Here is a 25,518-nt window from a genome sequence, read left to right as displayed (position 1 = left end):
ACACCTGCAATGTGCGATCCGCAATTTGCGGATCGCACATCATAGACACTATAATAGAAAATGCCTTCTTTGGTCCGCAATTGTGGACAAGAATAGGACATGTTCTTTTTTTTTTCAGGAATGGAATTGCGGATCCCGTAAAAACAGATCCAAAAAAATGGATGCGGATCCCGAAAATGCGGATGCGGCTCCCGGAAATCACTTTTGTTCCAGCCCCATTGAAAGTGAATGGGTCCGCAAATTGCGGAACGAATGCGGACCCAAATTATGGACGTGTGAATGGACCCTAATATGTAGAATTTTAGTCAGCAGATTGATTAATATTTATAGAGAATACAATGCTGTATAATGTAAGCTTCAGCGAAGCAGCAAATGTGAACACAAACAACTGTAAACTATCAGTGCATTTAATGTTTAACTAGACTGATAAAATAAAGGCATTGTTATCTGGTTAAATGGTATATCTACTCCCAGTACAAATGTTAGTATATGTAAGACTAATCATTTACTGACTGGATTTTCAGTTTCCAATGTTTCTGTTAAAGCTATCCTATAAGCTTTGCTTTAGTACCACTTGCAGCTTGTATTCCATAGATGATAAGATTAACTACATCTTTCTTCTTCTCGTACTTGTAGAGTAGACACTTGGCCTCTTAACTACAAGGTCAACTCTAACTTCCAAGACCATAAGGAAGTGAAGGAATATTAGAATATTTTCCTTTGCTTAGCCATGTGCTTATGGACTTACAGTTGATAATTTTTATGGCCCAGTAAATAACAACTAAATCTACAAAGGTCACAGTACATAACAAGATTGAAAAAAAAAATAAACTTTGTTCATCCTTAAAAACATTTCAGTTTCCCAGATATTATTATAGTGCAGTCTGTTTGTGAAGGTGGCTGCAGACTTGTAGACCATCATTTGGAACTTTGGGCTTGGACATCAAATTTGCTTAACCAAGCCCAGGGGGAAAAACCTGGCTGTCGCATATTAAGAAACCTTGTATAATACCGAACTGCATCACTCAAGGGATCATCAAGGTCTTTCTAATGTTGAATTAAAAACACTTACATATTTCCAGTCCATCACCACAAATGCCAGCCAATCTATTTCCTCAACTGCTAAGACCATCTCAGTGCCAACAACTTGGGAGAGACTGATAGACTTGACAGCTGTGCATGTGCCACTTTTACTGAGGTGTACATAGAAAGGCTGCTCATCAGAAACAGAAGGTGCTAGTCTAACATTATTCCTGCAATATCTGAAAATAAAAGTATTTTTTTATAATATGTAAATACAATTCTTTTTATAATTAACCTTATAATTAACACCTTCAGGACCCTGCCATTTTTCACCTTAAGGACCAGGCCATTTTTTGCAAATCTGACATGTGTCACTTTATGTGGTGATAACTTTAAAACGCTTTTACTTATCCAGGCCATTCTGAGAATGTTTTCTCGTCACATATTGTACTTCATGACATTGATAAATTTGAGTCAAAATATTTCATTTTTATTTATAAAAAAATACCAAATTTATGAAAAATTTGGAAAAATTCTCAATTTTCAAAATTTCTATTTCTCTGCTTTTAAAACATATAGTGATACCTCCTAAAATAGTTATTACTTTACATTTCCCATATGTCTACTTCATGTTTGGATCATTTTGTAAATTACCTTTTTTTTTGGGACGTTAAAAGGCTTAGAAGTTTAGAAACAAATCTTGAAATTTTTCAAAACCCACTTTGTGAGGCTTACATAATAGAAACCACCCATAAATGGCCCCATTTTAGAAACTACACCCCTCAAGGTGTTCTAAACTGATTTTACAAACTTTCTTAACCCTTTAGGTGTTCTACAAGAATTAAGGAAAATGTAGATGAAATTTAAAAATTTCACTTTTTTGGCAGATTTTTCATTTTAATCAATTTTTTGGAGTAACAAATCAAGGGTTAACAGCCAAACAAAACTCAATATTTATTGCCCTGATTCTGTAGTTTACAGAAACACCCCATATGTGGTCGTAAACTGCTGTACGGGCACACGGCAGGACGCAGAAAGAAAGGAACGCCATATGGTTTTTGGAGGGAAGATTTCACTGGAATAATTTTAAGTTGCCACGTCACATTAAGTTGCCACGTCACATTTGAAGACCCCCCTGATGCACCCCTAGAGTAGAAACTCTAAAAAAATTACCCCATTCTGGAAACTACGGGATAAGGTGGCAGTTTTGTTGCTACTATTTTAGGGTACATATGATTTTTGGTTGCACTATATTATACTTTTTGTGAGGCAAAGTAACAAAAAATAGCTGTTTTGGCACCATTTTTATTTTTTGTTATTTACAATGTTCATCTGACAAGTTACATCATGTGGTATTTTTATAGAGCAGGTTGTTATGGACTTGACAATACCAAAAATGACCGAATATTTTTTATTGTCTCCATAAACTGAAAGCAATATTTTTTTTTATTTTTTGGAGATTGTCTTAGGTAGGGGCTCATTTTTTTTCGGTTGAGGTGACTGTTAGATTGGTACTATTTTCGGGGGCATAAGCCTTTTTGATCACTTGGTGTTGCACTTTTAGTAATGTAAGGGTACAAAAAAATGTTTTTTTAGCACAGTTTTTAAAAAAATTTATGGTGTTTACCCGAGGGATTAGGTTGTGTGATATTTTTATAGAGCCGATACGGACGCGGCAATAACTAATACATCTACTTTTCTTTTTTTCCCTATTTAAAAAAATGATTACTTTATTTTGGGAAAAGGACACTTTGTTTTTTACTTGAAACTTAATTTTTTTTGTAAAAATAAATTTTTTAATTTTTCACTTTTTTTTCCCCACTCTGAGACTTCAAATTTTTGGGGTCTTATCCCGTTTACAATGCATCACAATTCTTCTGTATTGTAATGCATTGGCTGCTAGTGTATTACACATTATAATACACTTACAGCCTGCTTCCTGTGAGATCCAGGGGGTTGGATCTCACAGGCTGTCACGGAAGGCAGGCACGATGCCTAAGGAAGGCATCAGGCTACCTTCCCTGCCATCGGGTCCCCGACACAGCAGCGCGGGGACCCCATGGCCACCCCGCACCCGGCAGGATCCTGCACATGCCGCGGTCAGTGCGGACCGCGGCAGTGTTAGGGTTAATGTACCGACATCAGTGTTTTCACCGATGCCGGCGCATACAACAGGGGTCTGGCTATCAGTGAATGCAGCTCCTGCACCTGCCCAATCAGCCCGCCGTACATGTACGGTGCTGGTCCTTAAGTCACGTCCACCAGTGAAGTACATGTACTGCGTGGGTCCTTATGGGGTTAAGACATGGATTATAAATATTTTGTTTTCTGTAAAAAAAAGTTTAAGTTAGTAAACCAGTTTATAAATGTGGGGAATTTTATGTTTTTAACAAATTTAAGTCAATCATTTGATTTTGGCCTGCCTTGATACAAAGACAGCTCTAAAGAGATCTATAAACACGGCTTCAAGGGGTATTCCACTTTTAACAAGTAATGCCCTATCCCTATGACCCCTATTTTTCACGAGATTGGGGTCTCTAAAATAAATAGAGCAGTGTTTCAAGCATGTACACTTCCACTCCATTTATCTCTATGAGACAGGTTTAAATAACTGCGTGCTTGTACTTGGCTAACTTTAGCAGTTCCATAGAGATGAATAGAGCAGCAGTGTATGTGGTCGACCTGCTAGTCCATTAATTTTGCAGGGCCCTACGGGGTATAGAGTCCCCATTCTCCACAATACACAGTAGATAAGAATAGAAAGCAAATATGACTTATTGGTTAAATAGTATGTTGTTAAATGAATATATAACTAGGGATGAGCGAATCGACTTCCGAAGTCGATTCACATAAAACTTTGTTGAATGTATTGGCTCCGATGAGCCGAAGTTATTACTTTGCGAAGTCTCGCGAGACTTCACATAACTTCAGAAATTGAGTTATACTGTAAAAAACCATTTCCCAAACTCCGGTTCGGTTCCAAGTGGTAATGTTTTTTTACAGTATAAATCAATTTCTGAACTTATTATGCAAAGTCTCGCGAGACTTCACAAAGTAATAACTTCGGCTCATCGGAGCCAATACATTCTAAGGCTACTTTCACATTAGCGTTTTTTGCACATCAGTCATGGATCTGCAAAAACGCTTTCATTACAATAATACAAAAGCATGCATCCGTCGTGAACGGATCCGATTGTATTATGTCTTCTATAGCCATGACGGATCCGTCTTGAACACCATTGAAAGTCAATGGGGAACAGATACGTTTTCTATTGTGTCAGAGAAAACAGATCCATCCCCATTGACTTACATTATGTGTCAGGACGGATCCGTTTGGCTCCACTTCGTCAGGCGGACAGCAAAACGCTGCAGGCAGTGTCCGCCCTCAGAGCAGAATGGTGACTGAACGGAGGCAAACTAATGCATTCTGAGCGGATCCTTTTCCATTCAGAATGCATTAAGGCAAAATTGATCAGTTTTGGACCGCTTCTGAGAGCCCATGACGGTAGCCTAATACTGTACAGAGTGCTCACTCCGTACAGTATTGAAACAAAGTTTTATGCGAATCGACTTTAGATGTTTTATTCAAAGTCGATTCGCTCATCCCTACATATAACCACACAGACAACTTTAAGAAATATAAATGAAAGATTCTTTTATTTTTGCATGGTATGCACAGAGCATATCTCAGTGTCTGTTATAAAGCATACAAATGTATTCATAAGAAAACTGTACATCATGACATTACATTTTTTTTATTCTGAATTGTATAATCATCTATGTCTACACAGTATTGCATAAAACAAAAAGGACAGGTCAAACATAATGTGCAACTAGAATTGTGCATTGGTCATTATTACATTTTGGTATAGCTACAAAACAAGATATTACACCAGGGGTCAGCAACCATTGGCACTCCAGCTGTTATAAAACTACAACTCCCAGTGTGTTTGGCTGCTCTTTTAAGTCCTATAGAAGTGAATGGAATATTCTGGAGGTTGAGTTTCAAAACTGCTGGAGTTTCGGAGATTGCTGATCATACTTGTCTATTCTTTAATTGTACCGCAGTCCCTATAAATATATATTTTGGCTATAAACATATATATTGACTTGTATACTGTTCTAATGAAAAATATTCTCATATTAATATTTTCCGACAGCTTTGTAAATGGTTTCATCCTCAGTTAATTTCTATTATACATTTTGCATTAGTCCTTTTTTATTTTTTCCATCATTATTTTCTGTGAACTTTGCGTTACTATTTATAATCTGATTTCTCTTTTTTCCTGAAAAAAAAACAAAAAACATGTTTAGTCGCAAAGTATAAAACTGCAAAGTACATTTTACCTACAGTGTAACATTGTAACATTAATGATGTAAAGTTTAAAACATACAAAGTGTGGCAGCTGCATTTATCCCTAGATCCTGTATAGGGTTCAAAGGAGGGCAACTAAAGTAATAACTGGAATGGGGGTACTACAGTACCCTGAAAGATTATCAAAATTAGGGTTATTCACTTCAGAAAAAAGATGACTGAGGGGAGATCTAATAACTATGTATAAATATATCAGGGGTCAGTACAGAGATCTATCCCATCATCTATTTATCCCCGGGACTGTGACAAGGGGACACCCTCTGTGTCTGGAGGAAAGAAGGTTTGTACACAAACATAGAAGAGAATTCTTTATGGTAAGAGCAGTAGTGATGGACGAACACGATCAAATGTTCGTGAACAGCTCGTTCGCAGCGGGCCCCATTGACTTTAATGGCAGGCAAACCTGAAAAACATTCAGGTCATATTTGCAGCTACCAATTACTTACTGGAAGTGTGCAAATAGTCCCACAACATGGACAGTGACATACCAGAGGGGGGTCATTGGCAAAAATGCCAACAAAATATATGTATTTTAATCAGGGGCCATTTTATGCGTCTTAAAGGGAAACTCTCAAAAATGTGTACTGCTGGAGCCTAGAAAATTATTTTAAGCCACGGGAATACAGGCCCCAAAAATTAGGCATTCACCTGACAGAAAAGAACTTGTGATGATGTGGCTGGAAGAACATTAGGCGGTTGCTGGATAACAATTTTACTGTAGGCCACTGGAGTACAAGCCCCAAAAATTAGGCATTCATCTGACAGAAAAGAACTTGTAATTATGTGGCTGGAGGTACATTAGGTGTTCACTGGCTAAAAATTTTACTGTAGGCCAGTACAGGCCCCAAAAATTTGGCATTAACGTGACATAAAAGAACTTGTGATAATGTGGCTGGAGGTACATTAGGTGGTAACTGGATAAAATTTTTACGGTAGGCCACTGGAGTAGAGGCCCCAAAAATTAGGCATTAACCTGACAGAAAAGGCCTTTTATGCCGCTGTATATACATAAGACCAGGACCATTTTTTGTTCTGGGTGGTGGCGGATATGTGTGAGCTGGCATATGGAAATTTAATTACACGTGATCGTCAAAGGTGTTGAATTCCTCAGAAATCCATGCCTCATTAATTTTTAGAAATGTGAGGTAGTCCACACTGTCGTGAGCTAGGCGAGTGCGCTTATCGGTCACAATATCCCCTGCTGCGCTGAATGTCCTTTAGGACAGGACACTCAACGAGGGGCAAGCCAAGAGTTCCATGGAAAATTGTGCCAGCTCTGGCCACAGGTCAAGCCTGCATACCCAGTAGTTCAGGGGTTCCTCGCTTCTCAGATCGTCCACATCTGCCGTTAACCCGATGTAGTCACCTGTCGGTCTATGCGTTCCCTGAGGCTGGATCCGGAGGGGCGGCTGTCGATGGGTTGGTTGCAAGAATGATCTCATATCCGAAGTCACCAACACATCTTCAAACCTGGAAATGCTGCATTTTGCCAGCCCTCTGTGATGCTGGTAATATGTCCGCCATTTTGTTTTTGTACCGGGGGTCTAAGTACGTTGCCACCCAGTAATGGTCTTTGCCCTTTATGATTTTTATACGGGGTACCTCTTCAAATACTGGAGCATAAAGACCCCCATTTGCACTAAATTGGAAGCGGTGGTACGCCCCGAAAAGTTTAAAGTCCCCCTCAAAGCCTGCTCTTCTTGATCCTCCTCCTCCCCCCAGTCACCATCCTCCTCTGACTCCTTTTCAGACTTCTGCTGACTTGTCTCAGATGAAGTAGCCCCCCCTGAAAATCTATTCAGCATTGTGACTTCCTCATCTTCCAGCTCCTGCTCCTCGACAGCTTGATCAATGACACAACGCAATGCATGCTCCAGAAAGAAGGCGTAAGGTACGATGTCACTGATGGTGCCCTGGCTGCGACTGACCAGTTTGGTGATCTCATCAAATGGCCACAGAAGTCTGCATGCATCGCGCATGAGAAGCCACTGGCACGGTGAAAAGAAACCAAGCTCCTCAGAACCTGTCCTGCTGCAGAGTTCGTACAGGTAGTCGTTAACGGCACATTTCTGCTGGAGCAGCCTATCAAGCATATACAAGGTGGAGTTCAAGCACGTTGGGCTGTCACAAATCAGATGTATGACGGGCAAGTGGGGTCGCCGCTGAACATCAGCAAGGCGAGCCATGGCTGTGTAAGATCTTCTAAAATAGCCAGAGATTTTCCTGGCCTGCTGCAAGACATCCTGGACCCGGGGTATTTGGCAACGAATCGCTGCACGACTAAGTTCAGGACGTGTGCCATGCATGGCATGTGTGTCATTTTGCCCTGTTTCAGCTTGCTCAGCAGATTGGCACCGTTGTTGCACACCACTTTACCAACTGTCAAATTGAGCAGAGTTAGCCACTGATCGGCCTGAGACCGCAGAGCTGAAAGCAGTGCAGGAATGGTGTGGCTCTTGGTTTTCAGGCACAACAGCCGCAGCACAGCATGGCAACGTCTCAGCTGGGGCATCAAGTAGGTTCTGGGAGCTTGGGGGGCACAGCGGAAGAGGCGGTAGCAGTGGAAAAGGAGGAGTCAGCTGAGGACGAGATGGAGGATGGAGTAGGAGGAGGAGAAGAAGAGGCAGGCCTGCATGTTATCCTTGGCGGTAACAACAAATCCACACGGGAGCCACGGATTGCATGCTTGACGGCTGTCAGAAGGTTCACCCAGTGGGCAGTAAAAGTTCTGTGGTCAGATGTATCTTGGCACCGACACTGTGTGCCAGAGATATATTCACTTGCTGCTGAACGTGGCCATATAGCTCTGGGATGCCCTTCTTGGAGAAAAATTTCCTTCCATTGCAGTGTGCCAATGGCCATAAATTTTCTAAAGGCCTCCGAGTCCACCAGTTTATATGGAAGTAGTTGCCGGGCTAGCAGTTTTGACAAGCCAGCGGTCAGCCATTGAGCAAGAGGGTTATCCAGTGTCATCAACATTTTACGCTAGAACATTTGGGCCACAGAAGCCTGCCTTCTTCCAGATAAATGCGACAACGGCATGGTGGATGGTAGAGTGGAGGACAAATGGGAGGAGAGAGGAGAAGGAGAAGAGGCAGGACGTGGAGCGCCGGGAGTGTGGCTTTGTGGGTTCTGACGGCGTTGCTCCCACTGGGCTCGGTGATGGCAGGCAAGGTGCCTTCTTAAGGCGGTCATCCCTAGGTGAGTGTTGGACTTACCACGACTTATGCGTTGACAGCACAGGTTGCCTATGGCAACACTACTGTCAGCAGCTGACTCGTTAAAAAAAGCCCACACTGCAGAGCCATGTGCCGGCGTCCTGGAAGTGGCTGTGCATGGTGGATGGATCGCTCCAAATACATTTGCAGTCTGCTTTTTGCCTTCTGTGCCCTGCGAGCTCTGCCTGCTTCTCCTCCTCTTCCTCCCTCTTTGCTGCTCTGTCTCTCCCTCTGAACTCCCCTCCTCTTCCTCTTTTGTGGGCACCCACGTGACGTCCATCAACACGTCATCATTGTCACCTTCACCACCACTGACATTAGAGATCTCGGAGTAGGCATCAACAGCGGGGACCTCCCTCCTTGGGTTGATCTGGGTACTGTCGTCAGACCGCTGGGTGGCGGCCGTTGCTACCTCCTCTTCCTCATCTGATGTTAAGAATGGCTGCGCAAAAGTCTGGGAATGGATAGGAAAATAATTCCTGTGACTTGAGTGGAGGGGCTATGGTGGTGGTGTATTTGGGGGTGCACACAGCAGAGAGTGAAGAGGGTGCAGATACAGAGGATGAGGAGGGTGCAGAAGCGGAAGTCTGAGTGAGCCACTCAACCAACTCTGGTGCGCCCTTTGAAGTAATTGCACGCGCCTTCTCCAACTTCCCACTTAGGCTCCGGCCTGGTGCACCTGCCCGACCCCTGCCACCCCTGCCAAATGGCCTGCCTCTTCCTCTGCCTATCATTTTCAAAATGACCCTGTGCCTAAATCCCTAGGGAAGAGCAATATTTGTGGAAGCAGGTATCTCGCAGGCCCCAATCAATATTTGGTGGAAACAGGTATATCAAACCCCTTAATGGGTATTTTGTGGAAGCAGGTATATCACAGGCCTCAATCAATATTTGGTAGAAACATGTATATTGAACCCCTTAATCAGTATTTTGTGGAAGCAGGTATATCGCAGGCCTCAATCAATATTTGGTAGAAACAGGTATATCGAACCCCTTAATCAGTATTTTGTGGAAGCAGGTATATCACACCCCTCAATTATTTTTTTGGCCACAACAGTTATATCACACCCCTCTGTGTATCACACCTATCGATAGAACACTTATACCCGTCCTTAAAAGGACTTTTATGGCCCTATTAGCTAGCATTTGGTGTCCCTAACAGCCTGTCCCTGCTCCACAAAGAAACCTCTCCCTACACTGGCAAAACACAGAATGTAAAATGGCTGCCAGATCGGGTTCTTTTATAGGGCGGTGGTGTGTCCATGTGCTGAAATGTCTCAGTTGGCTGTCCTATCCCACCTGATGGATGTGTCATGGGTAAAAGTTTTGCGCAATGCAAAAGAATATGGCACCGGCGGACATCGCCATATGTTTGCATGTTCGGCGAAACGCGAACGTGCAAAGTTCACCGCAAAATGACCGCTGGGCGAACCACAAGGCCATCTCTAAAGAGCAGTGAGACTATGGAACTCTCTGCCTGAGGAGGTGGTGATGGTGAGTTCACTAAAAGAGTTCAAGAGGGGCCTGGATGTATTTCTATAGTGTAATAATATTACAGGCTATAGTTACTAGAGATGGGTTGTTGATTCAGGGAGTTATTCTGATTGCCTGATTGTAGTCGGGAAGGAATTTTTTTCACCTTAAGTGGGGAAAATTGGCTTCTGCCTTTTACCTACTTTTTTCAGCCTTATAAACTATGTTACTATGTTACCCTGTTCTGTGAGTACTGAAGCAGCAGGGACAGGTACAGTATAAGGGTAAGGCCACACGGTCAGGTTTTCTGATTCAGTTTTGGAAGCCAAAACCAGGAGTGAATTCAAAACAGAGCAGAAGTCACATTTGTCCTTTATACCTTCTCTCTTTTTATAATCCACTTCTGATTTTGGCTTCTAAAACTACATGAGGAAACCTGACCTGGTCATACCCTAAGATATCTGTCCCATACTGACTCATAATGCTGTGGGGACCTGCATTATCTATTATGCCCATAGATGCATAAGGTGGTAGAATGTTAAATGTGCTGCAATAGAGGTGATATACTATCTACTAGGGTGAGGGAACACAATTTCCTGTAGTAAGTCTACTGTAGGTTCACACCACAATTAGTGGGAACGTTTGGAATGGTCCACTGGTATATTTTCCTGAATGTGTATGGATCTCTGCCGGTCCCCATTTTAGTTAATAGGTCTGGATGGAGACTTACAAACTTCTGGCAATTCCAAAATGCAGAAAGATCCGGTCAGCTGTTCCCTGCTAGAACAGCCGACTGTATCTTAAGTACTAGTGTGAAAATAGTCTTATCCAACCAATGACAGGCCATTGTTGTCTGAAAAGAAGTCGAGAAAGAAAGATATTTTCTTGAAAGAACGTTCCAGGAAAGACCTTTTGTCGATCGCCTGATTTTGTTTAAAAAAAAAAAAAAAGTAAGGTAGTATGTTAGCCAGTAGAAAACAAAACAAGAGTCTTGCAGGTCTGATACCTTTTTAATGGCTAACAAAAATAGAAGCAATGATGTTACATAGTGAGCTTTCAAGACATCTCAGGTCTCTTCCTCAGGCAGCATGGAGAAACAGCAATTTTTATATACACAAAGAGCAGCAACATGGTATAATGGGTGGATATTTGAAAAACAACGCAATATTGAAAAAAGCTTGAGAATGATATACATAAGCAGTGTGAAAGTTTTATGGTCTCTAAATTGATGTTAGCTCAGAGACCTGGTGCCCCCCCATCTCTGGTGTAGATCTTGCAGTGTGCCATAAAACTTTAGGACAAATTCAGTCCAGTTTTCAATGTGTCAACAGACGAGGACAAACGACATTTGGATTTCCAAAAGATAGCAGGACCTCAAAAACCCTGGGAGATTCACATGTTCTGCAGCCAATGTGGTGTACCTGATTCTCTGCACTTTATGTCACCTTGGGGGTCTCTATGTTGAAGAAAAGGACAGAAACTTAAAGGAAAGGATGAAGTCTCATCGCCACACAATTAAAAAGAAAAGGTACACTTTCCTGTGGCTAAGCATTTCTATAGCTTAAGACACAATGAAGAACACATGAGGGTAGTCTTATTAAAAGGCAATTTTATATGTCAAAGAGCCAGAAGAATTTTTGAATACAAATATGACACTGTATGACACACTGGAAACTGGACTAAACTTGCCCCAAGGATTTATGGCACACTACAAGATCTAAAGAATCTAGACCAAAGATAGTCAGGGCACCAGGTCTCTGAGCCAACATCAATTTAGAGACAATAAAACATTCACACCACTTATCTGTAAAGGTCTCTTTACTGTCACGGCAAGTGGGGATAAGAGGAACACCAAGAAAACAAAGAATAACAGGTAAACAGACTAGGACCCAAAGCTAGGGAGGAAGGAATAGTAACCTCCTAACAATCCCTGAGCCTCTCCCTGACTGCTGACAGTATGAACAGGTCCTGATGGTGAACAAACTCATACGCTGGAACCCAAGCCCTGCTGACACTGTATCAAACCCTAACTTAGGGAGAGAGGAATGAGTCATCTAGTACCTTCCACCGTGACAAACACACAAAGGAGAAAACAGGAGGACTTAGCTTGAGACAAGCGGGAAGTAGAGGATCCACAAACAACCAGTATAGAACTCCAGAAGTAAAATATCAACTGCAAAGTCAGCAGTAGGGGCCGGACTTAAATAGAGCCTCTTAAACAGCTAACGGGCAGAACCTGTGGAGAGGTGGGATTCAGAGCACAACAACAAACAGAAAGGAAACACAGAAAGACCTGTTAGATAGACTCACGTGCTGCAAGTCTATCCGATTTTCTCTCTCACGGGGCAGGCAGTTACACTGCCCAAACATCAGGCAGGTTAGTGCTATCAAGCCTGTGTAAAGGTGCTGATCTTTCATCGGGTAACAGGATCATTAATGTGGTCATCTAAATCATTATTTGCCGGCAGAAGATCATGCTGTCTAAACAGCACTCTGCTGCCGGCAAACAATGATTCAGTATGGGGGAAAAGCGATGGCTTAGTAATAGCAACTCCCCATACTGTGGAGGAGATTGCAGCATGTAAATGCAGCTTTCTCCTCCACTGACAATCATCTGCTCTATTGAGTAGTGCAAAAGGACCTTAAGATATTAAAGGACTCATTCTCAAGCTTTTTTTTTTTATATGCTTTTGTTTTGTTTTCCAATGTCCAATCATTACACCATGTGTCTGTTCTTTTATATAAATATTGCTATTTCTTCAGACTGTGGTATTAAGCCTGAGGAAGTGACCCGAGTTGTCTCTAAGTTGTCTCAAAAGCTTGCTATGTTGCATCACTGCTTCTATATTTGTTATTAAAAGGTATCATACAGGCAAGACTTTTGTTACTTTTAATGAGAGCAATTAACCTAGTTTCATTAAACATATATGGGCAGCCTTATCAACTGTAAAGGCCAGAATAGATCAGTCTTCAGATGATTGATTGCTCAACTGATGTTATACCAACTTCTACCTAATGTGCATAGCCACCTTAGGCATGTATAGATTGTACAAATAGTACAACATGAACAAAGTCAGAAATGTTGGGTTTCTACATAGTTACTGAGTAGAAGCAGACAAATATCTATCAAGGTCATCTTGTCTTAAGGTCCATTTACACTGGCCAATTTTGCAGGCGATTGTCAGGAAAGAGGTCTTCATGCAGTGATCTCCTCCACAGTATGGGGAGGTGCGATCGTTAATGCTATCGCTCTTCCCTATTCAGAGTCGTTGTCTGCCAGTACCAGAGGCTGTTTACACAGCACAATCTACTGCTGGAATTCGACGATTTAGTTGCCTGCACAAACGATCCACTTACCTAACGAACAAGTGTTTAGCTTGTTCATCGGGTAATCAGTGACACCGTTACACTGCCAGATAGTCGCTAATCAGCATTTCCGATCAACGCTCATTAACGATTATATGGCAGATTCCTGGTCCATGTAAAGGGCCCATTAGGTCTAGCTATTTTGGCTATATGAAAGCAAAAGCAAACCCCCTTGAGTGATTGTGGCCAATAATGTCCTTCCTGACTCCACAACAGCAGTTGTCTACATCTCCTGGTTCAATTAGTCTTCATAGTCATTATCATTAATCAAACAGGTAGCAACATGAAACAATTTTGTACTCACTTTCCTCCACAGCTTCTGACAATAAGTGTTATGGAGCAGGCAAGGAATATAACACAACCAAGGCAAAGAAACAAGATCTGTATGATCCCTAATGCAGTCAATGGGGTTGTTACGCTGGATTTAAATGTATTTGCTGAATCTTCACCAATCATGGCAGTCTAGAAAATAAGGCACAGATATATTTTATACCAAAACTCAGACAGCTCTGACAAAAGTAACCATGACCATAACAATTGGAAGCCAGTAAGTTAGACTTTCAGGAATTTTTGGGCATAAAGTAACATTAAAGGGGTTGTGCAGGGGTTTTATATTGATAACCTATGCTCAGGATAGGTCATCAATATATGATCGGCAGGGGTGCAACATCCGGCAACCCCACCAATGAGTTGTTTGAAGAGGAAGCGGCGCTCTATGTGAGCTCTGGTTCCTCTCCATTACACTGCCTGTCGCCTCAGAAGCAAGTGTAGTTACAAGTACTTGCTCCATTCAATAGAATGGAGCGAGTACTTGTAATTACACTACACCGCTGCTGCAAGGGAGACAATGCGTAGTGTATAGAAGAGGAAGTAGCGCTCGCATGGAGCCCGCCTAATCTTCAAACAGCTGATCAGTTGGGGTGTCGGGTGTCTGACCACTACTGAGGATAGATCATCAATATAAAACCCCTGCACAACCCCTTTAATTAAATCCTTTTTTTTTTTTCATGCACATAAAATCTTGAACTATTGTAGTTCTCACACTCGGCACAGGAGCTGTTTCAATAAATAGTTTTTTTTACTATTCTCAGTAGCTTATATGTCAGATTTGCTGTATATACAGTACAGGCACCGGATGAGAAGATTGTTCTCATTATCATTAGAGAGTGGGTGACTTAAAAGGGTTGGCCACTTTCTGGGTTACTGTTGACCAATGTGCATGTAAGATCGCTATATGGCACTAATACAGTCGTTGCTGATATTCTCTGCCGCTTGCTATATTTCATAAGCCATGTCTCCTTGTTGAGCAAATCTTCTGTGCTGTCCACATAGAGGTCCTGTCTAAGATGGCCACTGATGGAATGTCATGCGACATATCACTCAGCCATCTCCATTCAAACACACTGCACAGTGCAATTGCAGGTGGCAGATGCAGGGTATTTGAATAGGGGAGACTGGGTGATTTGCATGGTCACATTACCCTCCATCAGCAGCCATTTGGCTAGGGCCTCCATGTGGATAGCACAACAGGCTTGGCAAACAAGGGTCATACCTTATAAAATATAGAAAATGGTGCAGAGTATCAACAAAGGTTATATTAGTAAGCGCCATATACTCATCTTACAAACACACTGATCAACAGTTACTAAAAAGTGGCTGACTCTTTAAAGGGGTTGTCCACTCTAGGAGCCAACAACTCCTATATTCCTAATGTGTGCCCCATTAAAAAAAAACACTCACCTGTCCATAGTTCCCAAGAGGCTTGGATAGGTTAGTGTGCTTGTGTTCTTTTAAAAAAAATTTTTTGGGGGGGGGACACTTTAGGACCAGATGGATTGTTGGCTCTTAGGTCAGAAAAACCCTTTAATGACCATTTTATTGTACTACTGGATAGCTAAATGAGGTAGGATAGTAACACCCAGATAAGATTCTGTATGCCACTCCCTGCTCTCTGGATATGGGGGCTGTACTCCATGTAAGCACACACATCCTGGCATTAAAAAGGAATTTCCACTAAAGTAAAGGGATGGCATGTCACTGAGATAAGCCATCACTTACTGGTCAAAGGCGATCTGACTGCTAGCACCTCCACCATTCCTTAGAATATAGGGGGGACCTTAAATGATTATCCCTGCAGAGCAACAATCCCAATACCCGGGAACTAAATCGCAGCCCCATTTGCTGGAACAGAAGTGGATGACTAGGAGCTGTGTAGGAAAAATACAGAAGGGTCCTCCATTCCTTTGCTCTGTGGATTGAAGACCCCAATGGCTAGATCCCCATGTAACATACATAATACTGTGGCATATTCTAGCAATATGCCATAACATTGAATGACATGCACATCCCTTTACAAAATGCTCCCTAATAAAATTCTTTAGTTGTATTTTATACAATGAATGTGGCCATAATTACTGCCCCCGTAAGGCTGGTCTCTCAGCTTTCAGTGAATACAGACAGTGAAGAAAATGAACTCCCACCATATTCCTACACAAATAGGCAGATTTACCATTCAAAACAATGGGTAAAGTGTATAACCCCTGTGGGAGCTGCAACCATTCCAGTTTTCTACATTTATAACTAAAAATGGCTAAATAGAATGTTTATTTATTTATGTTTATTTCAGGGTTTAAATAATATGTAGAGACATAGAAATAACTGAACAATGCAATTGTTTCCAAGTAAACCTCCTCAAATGCTCACCTCATTTAACCACACGACAGGAAACATAAATTCTGACTGAAGTTTTGAAAAAATTCTGAAATATAAAATGTGAAAAAGGTAGTAAGTAATGTAAAAGATTGCATCTCACATTAAATGTACATCTAATGGTACCTTCACACTTGCGTTAAACTTTTCCAGTATTGAGTTCCGTCTTAGGGGCTCAATATCGGAAAAAAAACTGATCAGTTTTATTCTAATGCATTCAGAATGAAGAGAAATCCGTTCAGGATGCAACAGGATGTCTTCAGTTCAGTCACTGTACGGTTTTTGGACGGAGAAAATACTGCAGCATGCTGCGGCATTTTCTCTGTCCAAAATTCCGGAACACTTGCCGGAATTCAAGATCCGGCATTATTTTACATTGAAATGCATTAATGCCGGATCCTGCCCCAAGTTTTCTGGGAAAACTGATCCGGTTTTGCGGTCTGCGCATGCGCATGCGCAGACCTTTAAAAATGTGAAAAAGATAAATACCGGATCCGTTTTTTCCAGATGACAACCGGAATGACGGATCCGGTATTGCAATGCATTTGTGAGACGGATCCACATCCGGATCTGTCTACAAATGGTATCCGATTGCGTCCAGATTGGCAGATTGGAGACGGGACTGCCTGCTGGAATCCAGCAACGCAAGTGTGAAAGTACCCTAAGAGAGAGTTCACATCACCATTTAATTTTCCGTTCTTCTGATTAGTCATAAAAACAGGGGAAAAAAACAGGATCCTGTAAAAAAAAAAAAAAGGATCCTGTGCATCAGTTATGCACATTTGGCGTCCATTTGAGCCATTTCCATCTGAGATTTGTTTTTCTAGACAGAAAAAAAAGTACTACATACAGTCCATTCTTTTACAGGATCCATTTTTCCTGTTTTTTTTCTGACAGATCAGAAGAGCGGAAAATGAAACGGTAATGTGAACTCTTTCTTAGAATGTTATGTTCTATCTTCAATGATAAAAGATTCAATATCTTAACAGATGGAAAAAAAAAATATTTAAAGGCTATAAACACCATTGAAAGAAAAAATTTTCACTCATTAAATTTATTATGTGGAGAATTGGTAGCGTTAATTTTTTCCATTTTTGTTTTACAGTCTGCATGTGCTTCCTATACAGGGAGTGCAGAATTATTAGGCAAGTTGTATTTTTGAGGATTAATTTTATTATTGAACAACAACCATGTTCTCAATGAACCCAAAAAACTCATTAATATCAAAGCTGAATATTTTTGGAAGTAGTTTTTAGTTTGTTTTTAGTTTTAGCTATTTTAGGGGGATATCTGTGTGTGCAGGTGACTATTACTGTGCATAATTATTAGGCAACTTAACAAAAAACAAATATATACCCATTTCAATTATTTATTTTTACCAGTGAAACCAATATAACACCTCAACATTCACAAATATACATTTCTGACATTCAAAAACAAAACAAAAACAAATCAGTGACCAATATAGCCACCTTTCTTTGCAAGGACACTCAAAAGCCTGCCATCCATGGATTCTGTCAGTGTTTTGATCTGTTCACCATCAACATTGCGTGCAGCAGCAACCACAGCCTCCCAGACACTGTTCAGAGAGGTGTACTGTTTTCCCTCCTTGTAAATCTCACATTTGATGATGGACCACAGGTTCTCAATGGGGTTCAGATCAGGTGAACAAGGAGGCCATGTCATTAGATTTTCTTCTTTTATACCCTTTCTTGCCAGCCACGCTGTGGAGTACTTGGACGCGTGTGATGGAGCATTGTCCTGCATGAAAATCATGTTTTTCTTGAAGGATGCAGACTTCTTCCTGTACCACTGCTTGAAGAAGGTGTCTTCCAGAAACTGGCAGTAGGACTGGGAGTTGAGCTTGACTCCATCCTCAACCCGAAAAGGCCCCACAAGCTCATCTTTGATGATACCAGCCCAAACCAGTACTCCACCTCCACCTTGCTGGCGTCTGAGTCGGACTGGAGCTCTCTGCCCTTTACCAATCCAGCCACGGGCCCATCCATCTGGCCCATCAAGACTCACTCTCATTTCATCAGTCCATAAAACCTTAGAAAAATCAGTCTTGAGATATTTCTTGGCCCAGTCTTGACGTTTCAGCTTGTGTGTCTTGTTCAGTGGTGGTCGTCTTTCAGCTTTTCTTACCTTGGCCATGTCTCTGAGTATTGCACACCTTGTGATTTTGGGCACTCCAGTGATGTTGCAGCTCTGAAATATGGCCAAACTGGTGGCAAGTGACATCTTGGCAGCTGCACGCTTGACTTTTCTCAGTTCATGGGCAGTTATTTTGCGCCTTGGTTTTTCCACACACTTCTTGCGACCCTGTTGACTATTTTGAATGAAACGCTTGATTGTTCGATGATCACGCTTCAGAAGCTTTGCAATTTTAAGAGTGCTGCATCCCTCTGCAAGATATTTCACTATTTTTGACTTTTCTGAGCCTGTCAAGTCCTTCTTTTGACCCATTTTGCCAAAGGAAAGGAAGTTGCCTAATAATTATGCACACCTAATATAGGGTGTTGATGTCATTAGACCACACCCCTTCTCATTACAGAGATGCACATCACCTAATATGCTTAATTGGTAGTAGGCTTTCGAGCCTATACAGCTTGGAGTAAGACAACATGCATAAAGAGGATGATGTGGTCAAAATACTCATTTGCCTAATAATTCTGCACGCAGTGTACACAGCAGGCTGCTCTGTCTGATTTTACAGAAAATCCATCATCTGACGGGCTTTCTGCAACTCCTCCCGTCACCACAAGAGAGCGTGCACTGTAGTGCGCTGTAGAGCAAGTCTCAGTTACAATATGAAGCGCTTTGGGCTCCTGCAGGGGCTGCTCAGAGCGCTACAGCAGAGAGGTGATAATGGAAAAACCTAGTGACAGAGCGCACACAGGACTAGCAATGACAGTTCATAAAGGGGTTAGCAGGGTTCTTTTCCTATAAATATATATGTTAGTAATCCATATAACCATCGGTCATCAATCCACTCTGGCTGTCTTTTTGAAGCACTGATTTATTGATGAGAAATCAGCGCTTCACCAATCCTGCGCTTGGCCAGCGGTGTCTGTACTGCACGCTGTATCGCTGAGCAGAGGAGTAGCAAAGCTGCGATTGTGCACGTGAAAAGAAAACATTCTGGGGAGAGGCCATGTGAGTAGTGCTGAGGGAGCGCCCACAGAGCCTGAACCAAGAAGAGACAAGTGCTTGAAAACCAGGTACTAACAGAGGTTAAGCTGATTCCCAAAAAAACAAACAAGTGCATTTTTATTTTCTGCTGCATTTCAGTAAGATATTAGTTTATTGATTTATCATGCACAAAGGTTTCCATAGCCTTTAAATGTATATTCACTGGTAATCCAGCAATTACGTGATCCATGTTCTCCCAGTGTGGCATTAGATCACTTATAATTTGTGATTTGCATACAGAGGTCCCAGCTTCCTACAGCCCCAGGAATAAAAAATAAAAGTAATAAACTACTACTACTACTATCTGCTAAAAAATGTCTCCTATGTGTCATGGCTTTTTACACAGGCATCATAGATCCATGTAATATTGTGTCTAGACTACAGAATCTAAGAAAAAATGGTGAGCTTTAGGTCAGGGCTACACGGCGACACTGGTCACGCGTCAGCTGAAATCCAGCTGTGTTGTATTTCTAGCGACTACAGCAGCGATCCCATGCATTTCTATGGGATCACTGCTACTCAGCTGTCGCACGACCAATGTCACCGTGTAGCCCGAGCCTTATTCCTGGGCATTATATTGAGGATGTAGTGTAGACAAAAAAACACATACCGGTATTTGGTATTGATACCCCCCCCCCCCCGCCGCCCCCGAGGGATTATTTTGTGGAATACATTTTTCTGGTTCAACTAATTACATTTAACTGCAAAAGAAAAAAAAGGATAAAAGTTTAACTATCTTCCTATTTTCTCCCGTTTTAAAAAACTTAAAAAAAATAACCCACTAAGGCCCCTTTCACACGGGCGAGAATTCCGTGCGGGTGCAATGCGTGAGGTGAATGCACTGCACCTGCCCTGAATCCTGACCCATTTATTTCAATGGGGCTGTGCAGATGAGCGGTGATTTTCACGCATCACTTGTGAGTTGTGTGAAAATCGCAGCATGTTCTATATTCTGCGTTTTATCATGCAACGCTGGCCCCATAGAAATGAATGGGGATGCGTGAAAATCGCATAGCATACGCAAGCAAGTGCGGATGGGGTGCAATTTTCACGCATGGTTGCTAGGAGATGATGTTAGTTAATTGATAAAAGTCAATTTACTGTATTATTTTCCCTTATAACATGGTTATAAAGTAAAATAATAGCATTCTTAATACAAAATGCTTACTAAAATGTGGATTGAGGGGTTAAAAAATACAAAATAATTAACTCACCTCATCCTCTTGTTCGCGCAGCCGGCATCTTCTTCTTTCTTCTTCTTTCAGGACCTGCCAAAGGACCTTTGATGATGTAATCGCGCGATTACGTCATCAAAGGTCCTTTTGCAGGTCCTGAAATATGAAGAAAGAAGACTATGCTGGCTGCTCGAACAAGAGGATGAGGTGAGTTAATTTTTTTATTTAGTTTTTAACCCCTCAATCCACATTTTAGTAAGCATTTTGTATTAAGAATGCCATTATTTTCCTTTATAACCATGTTATAAGGGAAAATAATAAAATGAATAGAACACCTAACCCAAACTTCAGTAAAGAAGTCCGGGTTCGGGTCTGGGTATCACATTCAGTTTTTTCTCACGTTCGTGCAAAATGCATTGCACACGCGCTGAAAGCAATCGCAGTAAAAACTGACTGCAATTGCGTGCCTACTCGTGCGGTTTTCCCGCAATGCACACGCGACGCATCCGGAGCAAATCCGGGACGCCCGTGTGAAAGAGGCCTAAAGCTCCATCTGTGGAGAAGAAAAAAAATGCCAAAAGTTGAGTAAATCTTTGACTATGTATCACATGTCAATAGAACATAAATTGCACAGATGAGAAGTCCTGCTGCAGGAAGCAGATTATATTGTATACTTACTCTATTCTACTTGTCTGGTTAAAGTAAACATTCACCTGCAATCTCTTAGCGAAATGCATAGTAAAGCCTGTAGTCTGAAACGAAGGAAAACAGTGTTCTGGCTAAGCAATTAATAATTACATATAAATAGGCATAGCTTTTACTTAAGGCAAGGTTCACATGTCAGGTTCAAACAGGAGGTTCCATCGCAGATTGCCGTAAAATAAAAGGATGATATACCAGAATTTTGTCTAGCAAAATGCTGGCAGACTCAATTATATTGAATTGGATCTGTCAGAGACCAGTGGTATTCTCTAATTATGCTAAAATGTCAATGTGAACCTAGCCTTGGTACATTTTCTCATTGAAAAAACAAAACAAAAAACAGTAGTTCACTGATCACTGCAGAATCTTTCAGATTAAAAGTTTTTTCCTAGATTTTAATATTGATGACCTATCCTCAGGAAAAAGTCATCAATATCAGATCGGCATTGGTCTGACACCTGGCACCCCCCCCGATCAGCTGGTTGAAGAGAAGGCCATGCTCCATGCGAGCCAAAGGAGGATTGGCCATAGACTTTACAGGGAAATTTCCCGATGGGCCGATGTCCAGGGGGCAACCTGGGCCCTCCTCACAGCCGGCCAGTGGAAGTTTTTTGGGATGTATTTTGTGCTACTGGAGCAGTATTTTGAGATGCACTGTGGTATTTGGCTCTGTTGGGGTGGTATAATGTGCCACAATGTGGTATTCCTGGCCCTGCCTCCCATCAGTTTGGACCAGACTTCAAACCGGGGACACTTTTCACTTTTACTTTTTCAGGGCCACTTTAAGTTCCCAGTCCGCCCCTGGTGCGAGCGCTGCCTTCCCTTCATTGTTTACCTTCTCTCCATCGACTTTGCAGCAGTGAGCAGGTAATTACACGAAGCCGTCCCATAGAAGTGATTGGGACAGCTTGTAGTTACACCCGCTCATCTCTGCGCTGCAGACAACGAAGGGAAGGCAGCGCTCGCACGGAGCACGGCCTCCTCTTCAACCAGATGATCTCATACTGATGACCTATCCTGAGGATAGGTCATCAATATTAAAATCCCGGAAAACCCCTTTAAGGGTATGTCCACACGGGACATTTATGGAGTGATTTTTCCACCATGGAATTATGGTCAGAAAATCTTCGGCGTATTGAAGTATCAGTAAAATGGGTGTGATTTAAACGACTGTCATCCAAATGTCATGTAAAAAATAAATTTTAAATCCATGGCATGACCATTTATGCTGGGGCAAGTCCACAACAAAATCCACATTAAAATAAGTTTGCAGATTTGGATGCGGATTTGCGGCAGATTTTCTGCAGCAAAATACATCCCATATGGATGCATCCTAAATGGTCTAATGTGGCGAGACAACAGCTTTGCTCAAGCATTCTTGGGTATTCATTACTCATATATACAGTATATTAAAGTTAGGATTTGTATGTGTATAATTCTATATGATTATACACCATAGAACCATGTCCAGCCTGCGAATGTGTTGTGAAAATGATCTATACAATATTCAATAATATAAGAACTCCAGCAATAGCGTTGCAAAAAAGGAATCTTTTAATAGACACGTGCGGCTGTTTACAATTCATGACGTTTCGGCCCTATATTGGCCTTCATCAGACTACAGCAAAAAAGGAAAGAAAGAAAAATGAAATAAATAATGCGATCACATCTTGTATGTACATATTTATAAAGTGTGCCAAGGCAAGTGACATGGAGTAGGACACACAGGTATTGGGCAATAATCAAGGTCCAGAGGGTTCTGTGGTCATGTCCTCCTGTCAGTCCGTGGACGGACATATCATCGGTGCAGGTATTGTAATTCAAATCCATCATCATTGGGAGCATGTTAAGGTATATAATGTTCAACTAAACAGAAGTCCATAAAGTGCTGAAAAGTCCATGGGTATCAGCAACGCAACAGGAGTGGAAAAAATGGTCTAGGTGGAGCTTAAATCAAAGTAAAATGTCCCTATATTGAGGATAGAACGCTGGTGTATAAAACCACTGGGGGTGAGAACAGTTGGCCGCAAATCCATGGATAGATAAAAGGGATTTGGGAGGGGGAAGGGGGGGAAAGAGAGAGAGAGCGTGCAGGGCAGGAAAAGAGATAATGAAAATGCATAGATATGTGGCTGGGTATCCAGGAAGGATTACATTGTCATTAGATACTAAACTAATATACACTGTTGGCATTATGCAATTGAATGATGTCCTACCTTCTGCCGCTTTGGGGTAGATATCCAGGATACAGGCGTCTGTGTGGATGTGCAATTGCACTGTCTGGGATGCGCCTCTGGTGTAGTCGGACGCGCGCCCTTATTTAAGAGAGCGCGTCCGGTGGTAAAGGGGATGGCGCATGCGCACTCAATTCCAGTGCGTGTCGCGCCTCGTTCCTGTTTCTGGATGAGATCCGGTGTGTCTGTGCCGATGCATCTCAAGCCTCGCTTGTGATGTTAGTGTTGCGCATGCGCAGATGATGTTAATGCGTACCAAGCCTCGCTCTGAACCCCGGCAGGAATATAGGGGATAGTTGGAACGTGTGGAATATTAATAGCTGGTACAGAGGGAAAGTACAAATAGGGAGATATAATGGAAAGACGACATGTTTACATAGGGGAAGGGTAAAGTGGGGAGATGAAATAAAAAGATATAGGAAACATGAGTACAGATAGATGATAATGTTATTAGAAATATGGACATACAGACATAAACCATATATAGGTAACATACCAAAAAGGATACTATACCATAACGTGAAAAGGATACTATGGATGACCCAATATTGTGAAGGGTGGTGTGACTAATGCATCTAAAGAGGAACAACAGAGAGCATGAGATTGTGGTGGAAAAAATATATCCACATACTATCACTTATATAGATATACAGATACACAAATGTAGACTATACGATATATAGTATATATGATATATATGATATAATGACCTAGGTGGACTGATCGTGGGAGGGTCTTTGGGTATGGTAAGAGCCGGAGTAAAATGTGTAGGGTGAGGGGAGGACGTCATGGATGCTGGCCGTTAGGTATCGTAATGTACTATCAAATAAGGCTGTGAATTTCATAGTCCCTATTTAACCCCTTGGGTTCCAAGCTGTCAAGTGTGTGAATCCAGTATGCTTCCCTCTTTTTTAACAGTTTAATTCTGTCGCCTCCCCTCCTACTAGGTGTGATCTGTTCAATTACTTGGTATTTGAGTTGCGAAAGATTGTGGCCTGCTGATTCAAAGTGTGCTGGTACCGGGAGTAGTAAATTTTTGCGTCTAATATTGGATTTGTGCTGGCAAACCCGATCGCGTATTTTCTGGGTTGTTTCCCCCACGTATATCTTCCCACAGGGACATTTTAATAAGTAGACGACAAAATTAGTTTCACATGTAAAGAAACCGCGGATCGGGAAGCTTTTGCCTGACTGTGGGTGATGAAATTGGGGTCCTTTTAGTACATTCGAGCACTGGGTGCAATGTATGCAGGGGAAGGTTCCTATCTTTTGTTTTTGCATGAATGTTTGTCTCAGGGTAGTCTTGGCCGGGCCAATGTCAGCCTTCACAATTAGGTCCCGTAGATTCTTGGGACGGCGTGTACAAGGTAATATTGGATTTTTAAATTCGTTGATATCTGGATAGGCTTTTTGTAAAAGGGGCCAGTGGTTCCTAATGCTGTTGATTATTTTGTTAACACTCGGGTGAAAAGTGTGAACGAACGGTATCCTATTGGCTATTCCTGTCTGTTTTTTTGATTTGGGTTTGGATGTTTCATGGAGAAGATGTTGTGGATAACCGCGTGCTAGGAATCGTTGTTTCATTTCGGTGATTCTGGTTTCTTGAAGTGGGGCTGTTTTAACTATACGGCGTATCCGTTCGAATTGAGAATGTGGGAGTGACTTTTTGGTGTTTAAGGAGTGAAAACTGGAGAAGTGTAATAGGCTATTGCGATCTGTTGATTTTCTGTATAGATCTGTGGTAAGGGAACCGGTAGGAAGTTTGGTGACCATGGTATCAAGAAAGTTAATGGAATCAGAGTGGTAGTGTATAGTGAATTGTAATTCTGGGTATATAGAATTAAGGAATGTGTGGAATTCCAGTAAGGAGTCCAATGGGCCATCCCATATGCAAAAAATATCGTCAATGTAACGTTTCCATATTTGTACTTGTGTGAAAAGTGGATGTGGGTAAACGTGGGTTTCTTCAAAATCTGCCATGTACGAATTTGCATAGGGGGGCGCCACATTGGACCCCATAGCGGTACCCTGTTGTTGTAAATAGTAAG

General features: G+C 41.8%; 1 protein-coding gene across 1 annotated transcript in view; it reads right to left on the bottom strand.

Annotated features, from left to right (window-relative positions):
- Nucleotides 1-1,036: 1,036 nt before the first annotated feature.
- Nucleotides 1,037-25,518, bottom strand: part of CD36 (CD36 molecule) — a 67,318-nt gene continuing 42,836 nt past the window's right edge. The window contains exons 10-13 of the mRNA XM_040414068.1: nucleotides 21,213-21,286; nucleotides 16,159-16,213; nucleotides 13,760-13,917; nucleotides 1,037-1,262 (exon numbers count right to left, since the gene is read on the bottom strand). Coding sequence (XP_040270002.1) covers nucleotides 1,037-1,262; nucleotides 13,760-13,917; nucleotides 16,159-16,213; nucleotides 21,213-21,286 — 513 coding nt within the window. The remainder of the gene's footprint in view (nucleotides 1,263-13,759; nucleotides 13,918-16,158; nucleotides 16,214-21,212; nucleotides 21,287-25,518) is intronic.

The sequence above is a fragment of the Bufo bufo genome, chromosome 1 (assembly GCF_905171765.1).
Source record: "Bufo bufo chromosome 1, aBufBuf1.1, whole genome shotgun sequence".
In the NCBI taxonomy this organism is placed as follows: Eukaryota; Metazoa; Chordata; class Amphibia; order Anura; family Bufonidae; genus Bufo; species Bufo bufo.
This window is presented reverse-complemented; position numbering and strand designations above follow the sequence as displayed.